This window comes from Acipenser ruthenus, chromosome 4 (genome assembly GCF_902713425.1).
Source record: "Acipenser ruthenus chromosome 4, fAciRut3.2 maternal haplotype, whole genome shotgun sequence".
In the NCBI taxonomy this organism is placed as follows: Eukaryota; Metazoa; Chordata; class Actinopteri; order Acipenseriformes; family Acipenseridae; genus Acipenser; species Acipenser ruthenus.
The window spans coordinates 13,268,178-13,281,084 of record NC_081192.1 but is presented as its reverse complement, the minus strand read 5'-3'; the positions used below and the strand labels follow the sequence as shown (position 1 = coordinate 13,281,084).

At 37.8% G+C, this 12,907-nt stretch overlaps 1 protein-coding gene across 6 annotated transcripts in view; it reads right to left on the bottom strand.

The window, feature by feature from the left end:
- LOC117400624 (rho GTPase-activating protein 28-like) overlaps positions 1-12,907 on the bottom strand; it is an 89,903-nt gene that overhangs the window by 4,727 nt on the left and 72,269 nt on the right. For all 6 annotated transcript variants that reach the window (XM_059022028.1, XM_059022024.1, XM_059022025.1 and 3 more), the window contains 7 exons: positions 12,747-12,825; positions 11,303-11,451; positions 10,670-10,835; positions 10,486-10,577; positions 7,755-7,832; positions 6,404-6,563; positions 1,604-1,686 (listed from right to left, as the gene is read on the bottom strand). In XM_059022028.1, the coding sequence (XP_058878011.1) occupies positions 1,604-1,686; positions 6,404-6,563; positions 7,755-7,832; positions 10,486-10,577; positions 10,670-10,835; positions 11,303-11,451; positions 12,747-12,825 (807 nt within the window). The remainder of the gene's footprint in view (positions 1-1,603; positions 1,687-6,403; positions 6,564-7,754; positions 7,833-10,485; positions 10,578-10,669; positions 10,836-11,302; positions 11,452-12,746; positions 12,826-12,907) is intronic.

Genomic DNA, 12,907 nt, shown 5'->3' with positions numbered 1-12,907 from the left:
ACAAAGATGACTACGCGGCGATCTGATTCAAGCATTCAAAATTCTAAAAAGTATTGACAATGTTGACTCAAGGGACCTTTTCGACCTGAAAAAAAGAAAGAAAAGAAACAAGCACCAGGGGTCACAAATGGAGATTAGATAAAGGGGCATTCAGAACAGAAAATAGGAGGCACTTTTTTACACACATAATTTTGGGAGTCTGGAACAAACTCCCCAGTAATGTTATTGAAGCTGACACCCTGGGATCCTTCAAGAAGCTGCTTGATGAGATTCTGGGATCAATAAGCTACTAACAACCAAACGAGCAAGATGGGCTTATGTTCTTATGATGGTAGGTGGCAACCGGAAGTCCGGCCATTTTGAAGAACGCGCATAGCTGTTTGCTAAACAAGTCTATTGTGATCAGCTGCAGGGCATGCTGAGATTGGATAGACCAGGGCGCCGAGCTGATCACTGGGAGGAGTTTGGCAGTTCAAAGGGGACGCAGCTACGTGAGTAAGGCCCCTTACACTTAGTAACAAGCCGGAGCGCTGTGTGTGTTGTTTTTGTTTGTTGTGTATTACAGAGTAGCAGGAGCCAGAGGGCCAGCACAACCACCCGAAGCACGCTAATCACTGCACAGCACAGCACCTGTGAACATAGAACTTTCCCCTGCACAAAGAACGGATTACAAATTGCATGATACTTGTTTTTGTTTGGGACTGCAAACCCTCCGTATGCCATCACTGGTAGAGGGTCGGCTTTATTATTTAATTTTGTGTAATTAAATACGGACTGTTTTTATAACAGAGATAATGTCTCGACATTTTTCATCCACACCACTCACATCCTGATCACAGTGACATTAAAAAAATGACTTGCAAATGTCCCTTACACCCGGTTGCTTGAAAAGTTGCCAGACAGTTGGGCATCAGGCTGTAAATGTTACATAGGTCAGGGTTCCAAAATAAGTGGTCATGCCACAGCAAGAGAACAGCGATTAAGTTTTGAATCATATTCAAATGGTTATTTTTTCTTTTTAATGTTCTCACCTAGATAAAAATCGATGGAACTGAATTGAATTAAAAATGTTAAAATAATTTTCATAGTGTATGTCCTAGCTGAAAGCATTTTTTTTTTTTAACATGCTTTACCATGCTTACACCTGTGCTATAACTATGTCTTTGGTCTGCTTTAATATGTATGTCTTCTATATTTACTTTCCTATGTTTTAGCATGGTACTGAACCATGGCACAGTGCGGAGGCTGGGAGCAAACCGGCAAACTTTCACACCGCAAGCGAGCTCCTTAACCACAATGCAAAAGAGCCAAGTTCGTCTTGTATTTGTGGTTATAGAGCTTGTAACCTCATCTCATCTCATTTCACCTCGCCATTAGAGGTCAGAATCAGTACACATGTACACTCACAGATAATACCAAGTTGTGTTAGAAAAAAAAATGCAAAGTGTTTGTCAGGAAGAGCAAGAATAACGCAATAAATGTGAAGACTACAAACATTGGCATGGACAGGCTTTAAGCAGGATCATTTGTTATTGCCTTGTAGTTTAATTCATGTGCTGTACTGGACATAGAATTATCTTTTCAATGTGCAAGTTCCTCCTACCTTAAGCGTGTCCCTGTTGGGTTCAGGCAGCAACATCATGAGGAGATGCAAGGCTTGTAGCTGAAGCTTGGATGGAGAGATATCTGAAAATAACAGCAACATTTAGGCATTTAGCAGTGCAAAAATATAACTTAAAAGCATCATACAGGCTCGCTGCCAGCTAATCACTGTTAAATGTTGCAAAGGAGAAAATATAAATAAAAATATATAAATAAAAAGAATCCAGAGAGGCCAACTAATCAAAGGAGACACAACTGCTTGAAAAGGTAGTATCTGAAAGGAGTCACTTCTCATGGGGATAAGTTGGCACAGTTTGTTTGTGATTTGGTTTCCAGAAACCCCTACAAAAGAAATTAAATTAGCGAGGGCTTTTTTTTTTTTTTTTTGGAAGATCAAGTTACATATTAGATAATTCAGAGCGCACTTAAGTACTGAAACACTGTGTTTATGGTTGCATTGTCTTTTTCAATTCCTCACATCCTGTGTAAGTGAATACATGTCCAAGGAGTACAAGGACAGTTTATCGTGGCTTTATGCATGGGCAGTCACGTGCTCTCGAATCTTCAATCTAGGGCTTGTACTGCTTAGTAACTCGCTGCCTGAATTTCTGAAAACCTACATACAAATCCATAGGGCTTGGATTTTATTTTTCACTGCTTACATTTTTCTTCTTGCACTTCAATATTAGGGAGGACAGCAGCTTTGTTTATACACGACAAAGGTCTACCTTAATTTGGGAAAGAATCAATTTCTAGGATTTTGTGTTGTAATTTTTGATACATGCGTAAATATGGATTCACAGCTGGATATTTCACAGATGAGCATATATATATATATATATATATATATATATATATATATATATATATATATATATATATATATATATATACACACATATATACAGTATATGTGTGTATATATACAGCTGTTTCTGTTTCAGATTTTTCTTCTGTTCACTCACTTTGCATTTTGTTAATTGATAAATATAAACTATTAACATGTCTATTTTTGAAAGTATTCTTACTTTACAGCATTTTTTCACACCTGCCTAAAACTTTTGCACAGTACTGTATATACATATGAAAAAAATCTTGAAAAATAACATGTTTACAGCACTGTGCTTACTTTTCTTTCTACACAGCTGATAAAAGGGTTTTTGTCTAAAACATCCTGATATTATATATATATATATATATATATATATATATATATATATATATATATATATATATATATATATATATATATATATATATCATTTAAGCCTTTTGTGTACATCCAAAATAAACTTTCTTTTTTTAAAATTTGTTTTATATCAATATATATACCTTTACATTAAAAGTCTGTAAAAATGTAATAGAACTCATTTAAAAATATATTAATTGATTGAAAACCAGTACACAGTAACTAAGTTGCATTATAAAAAGTCAATCAAAGAGATATGGAATACCAAAATCCACAATCGGAGCAATAATCAAAAAGTGCCACAGAACAAATTCAACTGCTTGAATGCTTGGAAGAAGTGGACATCCAAAGAAAATTATCGGTTTTTGGAGGTAAAAGAAATCCAAGATTAACAGCCAAAGACTTCAAGAGTAAGTAGCGGGGTTCTGAAAAATATTGCGTTTTATGTCCCCACATGTTGCTACAACTGTTTAAATAATGTGCCTGTCATTTTTCTTTTCATTGTTAACATCCTGACAACTTTTTACACTTACAACTTTAAACTCTGTTTCAAAGCTCTTTTTAAAATGGCCGCTGTGGTGCACTTATAGTGTAAGGATTATTGCCCACATTGTCAAACAGGTATTTATTTATTTATTTATTTACTTACCTACCCTTTCTTCTCCCTACACCAATTTTGTGTGTTACAGAAGAATAAAAATGAAAGAAAAAAACGTATCAACTATGCTTTCGTTTGGTGAAAAGGATAATGTGCAATAGTAGTTAAAAACAAAGAAAACATATTTCCAAACAGTGTTTTTTTATTTTCAACACAAATTCACCACTTTCAAATTTCAGAGCAAATGTAACTACACATTACTGCCCCTGCTAATTCTACATTGCTATAGTGTTTGGTAGGAATGAGTCAAAACAGAATTTTTTACAAAAGTTACAACTTTAATATCTCCAGCCCCTGGTCAAATTACTGTGTAGGAAAAGGATGTAATCTCCTGATCCCGGTTTCAGTTAAGTTATTTTTTCTTGTATAATAAACCCAGCAGTGGAGAAATCCCTCTCGGAGCACTGGTTGCTGGGATCACTAACATGAAGTGAGCTATTTGAACCAAGTTTGGGTACATGTTAGTATGTTTCTCCCACCAACACAGGAGAGCGAAATCTTCATCGTTGCTAGTCTTGGGAAACTTGTATTCAACGTGAACTCCGAATTTGTTCTGCAGAATGGAAAGGCATTTATGTTTCAACGAAGAAAAGGTCTCGTTGTCGTTTGAAGATGGTTGAAGATGACGTTATAACCATTCAAGCCAGACAACAGTAGGATGCAACATCAGAATTTTGGAAACTTTCAGAGCATTTGTCGCTTATTTGAAACATTGCAGGAATTAAACTAGGCTTTCAAGATACTTTAAACTTCAAATCGTTGAGGCGGTGCTCTTCGCCCCTCTCCGCCAGCATTGTGATTGATTCCAGCATAATATAAAGACTGTTCCAGTGCGTTTCAACAGAAGCCTTCACTGTCTTCTGGAGCTGATTCTGTAAATTGGATTGTATGAAGAACGTCACCAACGCCTTTCAAGCCTCAATGATACCAGTTATTTTCTGACAGAAAATATCCTCCTCACCTGCATTTCGACCGATTGTATTTTGGAACACCTTATTAATCAGATATGCACTGCAGTTCAGACGTGTAACAGCTCTCAGTGCTGCTACAATATTAGCACTGCGATCTGTCACGTAAACAAGTTTAGAAAACAGAGTATCCAAATCAAACTTCCTTAGTGCGTGTATGATACTTGGTTTAATGTTCTCTGCAGTTTTTCTTTTTTTTATTAACTATCCCATTCAGCAGTATATAAAACTCTTTCCTTCAAGATCCACTCAAATGCACAGTCACACAAAGATCTGGTAATCATCAGTCCATATATCCATTGTGATGCCTCTGAGACCTGATTCGCCCAAGTTTTCCTTCAGTTTGGGGAATAATACTAAAGTGAATTCCTTCTGCGTTTTTGCATATGTTGCAGAGGCAACAGTTTTGTTGCATCAACACGGCCCACACGAGCACCAATGTCAATCAGACCTTGTGCCAATTCACAAAAACCATCTCCTGAAACCGATTAGAAAGATCTTACATCTTTACAAGACATACTTTACAGCCAATTTTGCTGGGCGTCTTCAACTCACTTTTAGGCTGAGAATACCTGTCTATTCCTTTTGTGCCATCAGCTGAAAGGGAGCTACACCAGTGCTTTCGCAGAGATGATGTACCAGTTTTATTGCTGTTGTACACAAAAACATGGTGGCAGGATTTACAAGCAACAAATCCAGTCACATGTTCATTATTTTCAATCGCTATGATGCCAATAGAATTCCACACTTCTGATTTACCTCTCAAACTATTATCAACCACATAAAATAAACCCCACAGACATTTTTAATATCACCAAGCAGACATGATAAAAGGATCTTGCGACATATTAAACAAAACAAACCGAGAACAATGCTTAGTCAGCTCCCTAATTGCCTCCAGCTTTGGTGCAGAAAATACATTTACCTTCGAATACATTATTTGGGAAAGGGTTACAGACAACGCCCCTGAAAAGACAGAAAACGTTTTTGGTGATTCAAATTCAGACCCGAGCCTGACCTGAAAATGAATTTTTTTGACCCGCATCCGAACCGTAAACCGTGAAAAAGTTCACATTCCAACCTGAACCCGACTCGATGCAGGACTCTGAGCCAGAGCACTCGGTTTTTTTTTGTATCACTCTTCATGCAGTGAGTTAGAGGATAGATCTCAAACCCCACTAGAGCGGACATTTTGAAAAGAGCTTCGAAACTTTAAACTTATAAGTGTAAAATGTTGTCAGGATGTTAACAATGAAATTACAGGCACATTATTTAAACAGTTGTAGCAGCATGTGGGGATGTATAACGCTGTATTTTTCAGGAACCCCACTACTTACTCTTTAAAGAAAGATTATGAAGTATCAGGCATAACTGTGCATGAAAGAACTGTACAAAGACACCTGAACACAGAAGAGTTGTATGCATGTAGACCTCACTCCAAACCACTTTTAAAGAAAATGTATAAAACAAGCCTTCTAAAATTTGCCAACAAATATGAGCAGGAATCTGAAGCATTCAACAAAATGATCTGGTCCAATGAGACTAAAATGTAACTTTTCCCCAAAAATGAACCACAATGTACTTGTAAAAAAGGGAAAGCCTTCAAATGAAAAAAACCTTGTACCTACAGTTAAACATGGAGGTGGTTCAATCATGATATGGGGGTGTTTTAGCCGATCAGGGACTGGAGACATGCAGCTATGTATCAAAACATTCTACAAAGTACAATGATACCATCTGCTGACAGGCTGATTGGCAGACTTTATCTTCCGACACGACAAAACCCAAGCATACAGCTAAGTAAATTCTTGAAGAAAATGAAATTTGTTTTTTATATAAAGATTATTTGTTAAATTACTAGAAATTGTGCATTTGGTTTTATTAAAAAGTGGTTAAAGTTGCTTGAATTATAGTATAAGTGTGTGGTGCCAATACTGTTTTCTGCAACTGTAAGTATCCTAGACACGTTAGTTATAGCTTACTCACTTTCCACTGCAATAAAGGCTGGGAGATATTCCACAGTTAGCAAGGGATATGGCAGCTCCCTTATAAACATCTTCAGCAGCCCAGCTGCGTCATTGTGCCTCACTTGGTCCCACTCAAAAGTGTCTTCATAGAACTTTGCTTCCAGCTCTTGACGGAGATTCTGTCATCATAAAGGCATACACTTTGAAATAGGAGCATGATGTATTTAAACAAGTTGGTAATAATGAAAACATACAGTACCAATTGGTATGGTTAACAGCAAATGGTTTAAAAACCTTGAGTTTCCCTGCCTACTACTTCCCACAAATGGGTGTCAAGTCAAGACGGGTATTTAACAGACTGGGGGGGGGGGGGGGGGTACTTAATGGGGTAGCACATGGGTCTGTACTTGGACCCTTACTGTTCCAAATGTATATAAATGACTGTGACAGAGAAAGAATGAATCTTGGTTATAAATCTCCCTCCCAACCTGTGAGGGCGCTGTGTAAAGGGAACAGAGTGCCCCGGACTGGATGGTCTGATAATTCAGTCCATAGAATACTGTGTGCATTTTTGGTCACCTCACTACAAAAAAGAAATAGGTGCAGAGGAGGGCAACGAGGCTGATCCCAGGACTTAATGACATAAGATATAAGGACAAGTTAAAATAAATGCATTTCTTCAGCCTAGAAAATAAGTCTATAAAAACATAAATGGATTAGATAAAGTTAACCCAAGACACTACTTCAAATTTAGCACAGAGAGTAGAACAAGATGGCATAAATGGAAGGTAGGGACCACTTTCATACATAGAGCGTTCTAAATGCATGGAATAGCCTACCAGGTGATGTAATAGGATCATACCCTAATTAAATAATCACATACAGCCCACTTCATTTTCAACACCTGGAATAGATGTGACAGACTGCACTGTCTCCATTTAATGAGGGAAGAAACGTGATATGTTATGGAGACAGCAAACAGTGGACTTTTCAGAATACTGATTATACAATTTATCTGACTTATATTTAACAAGAAGCCATGGTCAAAGGACACAGTTTATTAAAAGTGGTGGGAAACAAGAGTAAATTGGCCATTGCTGTAAATGCTTTGATCCAACATACATTTTTATGGCAATTCAGTACTGTTCTACTCTCAACAACCAACTATGAAGTGGTTTCTTGTACTAAAACAGAATAATTGTACAGAGACGCCTCAAACTCTTTTAGCTTACAGAATCTAAGAACCCAATAAACGAGTTCTCCGACACATAAAAAAATAAAATAACGTTTGAACCCTGAAAGTCTATACTGAGAAATGCTGGTTTTGATTGATTGTACTGCATTTGGTTTCAGTCTGAGGTCAGTCTTACCTTCACTCTTGAGGCAGACCCTGGCACTCTGAGGATTCCTTCAGTCTGTAAACCTGTTTGTTCCAGCTTGGACAGCAGCTAAAGGTGGGGAAGTACAATGTGGCACTTTCATTATAACAATAAAAGATAAGGATAACAAGACCCTTTTCACTTCACCTATTAAAACCTAATGCTACAGATCAATACCAATAATTATGTAAAAACGTATTGTTAACTAAGATAACATACCGACCTTTGGTCTTGAAAAACACAGGTTGGATCATTGATTAGGGAAAAATCTATCTAAACCACAAGTCCTTTATCCAGGATACTATCAAAACAAAAATAAAAACTACCCCAGCCTGCCTGACAGAAAACCTGACCGTTCACATTTGGATGGAGCTGCTACTGTTATTTGTAAGCTTGATCAGTTCAGGACTTCCTTTAAACGTTTTAGGCCTCTGTTATGTATGTGTGGCAAAGTGGTTTGCAGTGCACAGGTGTAGAGGTGATGCAAGGCGTAAACAGATGACAAACAACAACGTTCACGGTCCAAAAAATGTTGTATTTGTTTTTAATCCAGGTTGTTTTGGCGACCGGAAATATTAATCTGCACAGTTTAAACCATGGGGTTCAGTCCTGAAATAATAAACACGGTATAAACACACACAGAACACAAACACGCTCACAAGTCCAGAGCGAGTGCTTTGGTGCAAGCGGTGAAATACAATTTATTCATGTACAATAGTGCAGTGCTTTCTGGGTTAGTGCTGGTCTTTAGCGACACCTCCCATCGATTACTGGTCATCTGTCCTTAAATTTCCCGAGCTTCGATTACATATTGATGAATCGATGCATCAAATTAGAACCCAGTTTGAAGTCTCCTGTTGCCCGTTTGCAATAAAACCTGTGTGCGAGTGTGCTTCTTTTAGTGCGAGTACGGTAGACTAGCACGTTGCTAGGATACACACTTTAGGCCTTTACATTCACGTTGGACAAGCCAAATCATATTGTATTCACGTTTTCTTGATTTAAAAATTAAGGCAAAACTGTTTTTTTGTTTTTTTTTAAATCTATTAACTCTACCCACTTAGCTTTTGTTTCAAAGCATGTTGTGTTTGGATCATTTGGAAATATTATATAAAAAGAAGCTGAATTTAGTGCGACAGTTAAATTAGTCAGGATTTGTGAGAGGAATTCAAATGTTTTGCTTTGCTTTTGGACATAACATGTTAACAGTAATGAACAACGATAGTTCAGATAGAAATTACTTCTGTTAAAATACAGTATTTTTTCTATTATTACATTGTTACCACTAGAACCGTCGCAGTTATACTCATACCTATGATGGTTACATTTTAAGTCTCACACAGGCATTTCTGAGCCTCAGTTTGACCTTTATTCACCATAGACATTTGCGTCACACTCTCATGTTGAGTGTTAGTTACCATGGTAACCCAGGCCGCTTTACGAGGCTGTGCTAGAGATGTATTAGTTAAGCCTCGCATGCAGCATTGCAATCTGCTGGTTTCTGCCGCTGCGCTTTCACTCGCTTCACAGCGAGTTCTGATCAGCGCCTCTTGTAGAACTATGTTAACTTATGAATACATGTCATGCTTAACTGTCCTAGTAACATGCAATTATTAATAATTATGTATTTATTAGTTAAACATTTTTTTATATATATATATATATATATATATTTTTTTTTTTTTGGATTCTCAACGAGGCTCTGCCTCACTTGCCTGTATAGACGAGCTGCCACGGAACTAGACTATGAACCTACACTAGACTATGAAAATTCATTGTTTGAGATAAAATGGGCTTTGTTCCCCTTCTGGGGCGGGGAAGTGAGAGATCATTAGAGAAATGAACTGGAGTACAGTACCAAGGTTATTACACTCACTGACCTCAGACAAACATCCTCCTGCAGCACCGTGTAGCCTTATCTGATCAGAGCTCACATGCTTAGCAAGGTTGTATATGTGACCTGGTGTAGGTGGTTCATTAAGGGGGCACAGTATGGGGATCTGTCCTTCAGATATAATGTAAACCAAGGTTATTTCTACTGTCTAATATATAAAAGTGTAAACCCTTATGCTCAGGTTTAATGATAATACAAGTGGATACACTTCCTTATTCACTGTCAAATACATTGGATATTTTAATATTTCTAATATGAAGTATGTGGTCGTTCAAAGCCTTTACATTAAATGCACCACAAGCCTAATCAACATTTTAACGTTTGGCCTGTTCTGGGGGGAGACGCCTGTGAGGAAAATTCCCTAAACCTTGCAGGAGCAAGTATGGCAAATAAGATCACAAAACTAAACATTCCAGGTCGAGTGAGAAACAGTCAACATGTGAGCTATGGAGTTCTCCTTCTAACAAGATAAACAATAGAATCTCACTCAAATACAAAAACTCATTCTACATCTGGAAATAAATATGTAAATGGTGATAAGGAAATGTCAGCTGTTCTGACTAATTCTGAAGGTCTAAAACAATGACACTCCTGCTAAAAACCAACCAACTAACGTCTAAACATATGATTAACTATTCTCTCTCTTTCGGAACAATTTCTCTTGGTGTACTGAGAAACCCAAGCACTACATACAGTACAATATATGTTAATTGCATGACAGTGTGTGAATTAATTGTTCACAAGTGTGGAATACAGAACAACATGAACAAATACAAAAAAAAAAAAATTAAAATTAAAAAATTAACATTGACAACAATTCTTATGTACCTTTTTGAAAATGAGGGGTACTTTTGAACCAGGAAACTTCTTTTGGTCATTCTCAAGTAGTGTTGTGAGGGGAACCCCAAAGAGGCCATATTCTGAAATACAAAATGGATGTGAATGATTTCCAATATGTGAGAGCAACGTGATCTGAGTGCAACGTGAAAGCCTTTTTAACCAGGGTACTCACCTCGTACTTTATTCTTCACTGTCCTGTTTCGTTTCAGCTCGATTCCCAGAGCTTCAAAGTAGGCAGTTAGCTCGATCAGCGAGATGTAACCAATTTTCTTCATATCCTCCTGGGACAGGTCTCCCACGACTGTGAGCCCAAGTTTCGCTTTACGAATCATAAACTTCTGAAGAACAAGAAAAGACGAGGGCAATATTATGTTTTTGTAGTTGAACAATCACTTTTTGCACAGTATTTTTGCTCTTGTACCATGCTTTCCCCATTGCTACACTATGCATTTACCATTATTTACCCTGGCTTGACATGTTTATTAATGTACTTTACTATACCTTGTTATTCTTTACAATGCTTACCTCTGCTTTACCATGCGTTCACCATGCTTTATTACACATTCCTATGCTTTTACTATGGTAAACTTTTATTAAGGATGTAAAATCATAATTCACAAGATATGCCAGACATATCATAAATTATGTTTCTTAATTCCATATGTTGTGTTGTTTCTTGAGAACATCTTAAAATGAAAGTTTCTGAAAAAAAATCGAGAAAAAGCCAACAAATCATAAAAACTCATTATACTCAGCATTGAAGAGATGGTCAGGTTGATTACCTACATCCCGGGTGTTTACTTACAGGCAAAGTTGCATCATCCTTCTTTATTCTCTGGTTTCTCCGGCAGTCTTTCCTAAGAGCACACTCCGAGTAAGGCACATCGAGGTTCAACTCTTCTGGCAAAGATGGGCTGTCTTTGTTCAGCTTGCAGTCTGATGCACAGCTTTCCACTTTAAATACATATTTTAAAAGTTCAATTAAAATACTGCATAAACATAAATACAAAATAGCAGTACGTTTTTAATTTTTTTTTTATTTGTATTACACAACACTATACTATAATAAACACATAGCAAAGGCTAAGCATGAATGTCCTGAGGAAGCAAAATTAAACTAGAAAATGACTGTAGATTAATGTAATGGTCCTAAGGATAAGGATAAGGATAAGGTACCGTTATCCATGCTCCATGCCCAAGCTTTAAGCAGTGGAAGTGTTGTTTGACTAAACGCAATTTGACCAAATACACAAACACATTGTGTCTGCAACCTAGCCATGATTACTTACCAATGGAGCTGATTAAACTCACAGGCTTCAGAAATATGTTTCTGGTTGATGTAACAGGGGTTATCTGTGCTGGCTATCGGGCGCATGAGTGATCTTGCTGGGGTGGGGGGTGGGGGTGGCAGGAAACCCTGTAGGGCTCCACTTGTCAATCATGGTGTAAACGCAGAGGTCAGCTGGGGGTGCTTCGGCTGGCGCTCTGTGAGTGGTTGGGAAGTGGAGCCGTGCGGGACTGAGCATAAGAGTCACTGTTATGTATCCTTCTCTCTCGTGTAGGAAGTGTGTTGACAGGAATGTGCCCGGAGGACTGCTGACTTCCGACAGTGTGCAGCAGAGCTTTGTATGCGGAGGTAGAGCAAGCCGAGAGGACACAAGAGGTCTGTGATACCCCGAAGGAAATGGGCTGGGAGAGAGAAGCGAGTTTACCTGGAGTCTGTCTGGTACTGCCCAAGCAGGCAACAGGTGCATAATTACAAATAGTTAGCGGGAATTGCAATATCCCACAGTGAGTTAGATAGGGAATTAAAACAGTGACTCCTATTCGGGGCTTCCAGCATTAGGGGGAGCACCGATCCGTGGTTTATTTCTGTACTTTAATTTTGTAGTTTTGTTAACAGTGTTTATTTTCCTTTCGTCTTCTGGTTTTAACATTATTTTCAGCACCTGCGTGTGCTACATCAACTGCCTTACCTTACTATTGTTGGTAAACACCCTGGGACTGGCCGTCATTAAATACCATTGTCATTGTCTTAATCCACTTATATATGTTAGCCCTATGTTCCATGTTCGCTCCCATTACAGTATGTGATAAAAAATAAAACGTAGCACCCCAATAATGTCTCATATCCTCAGGCTACTTCCATGAATTGTGAGATCTACTCTGATCTTTTCCTGAAAACCTTCAACTGCATGTTTAACAAAAAGAAGTTCACTAACACAAGGTTTTAGATCAGACACACTTACATCTTCCTGTTGTCCGGAAAAATAGCTTGGATGACAGCAGAGCGCTATTGGGTGAACCAGCTCCCGAGCAGAATACAGGCTGTGTGGAAAAAAAAACAAAAAACTACTATATCTGTTTCTGTTCCACCTTCGCTTTAAATATGTACAGTAAATCAATACAT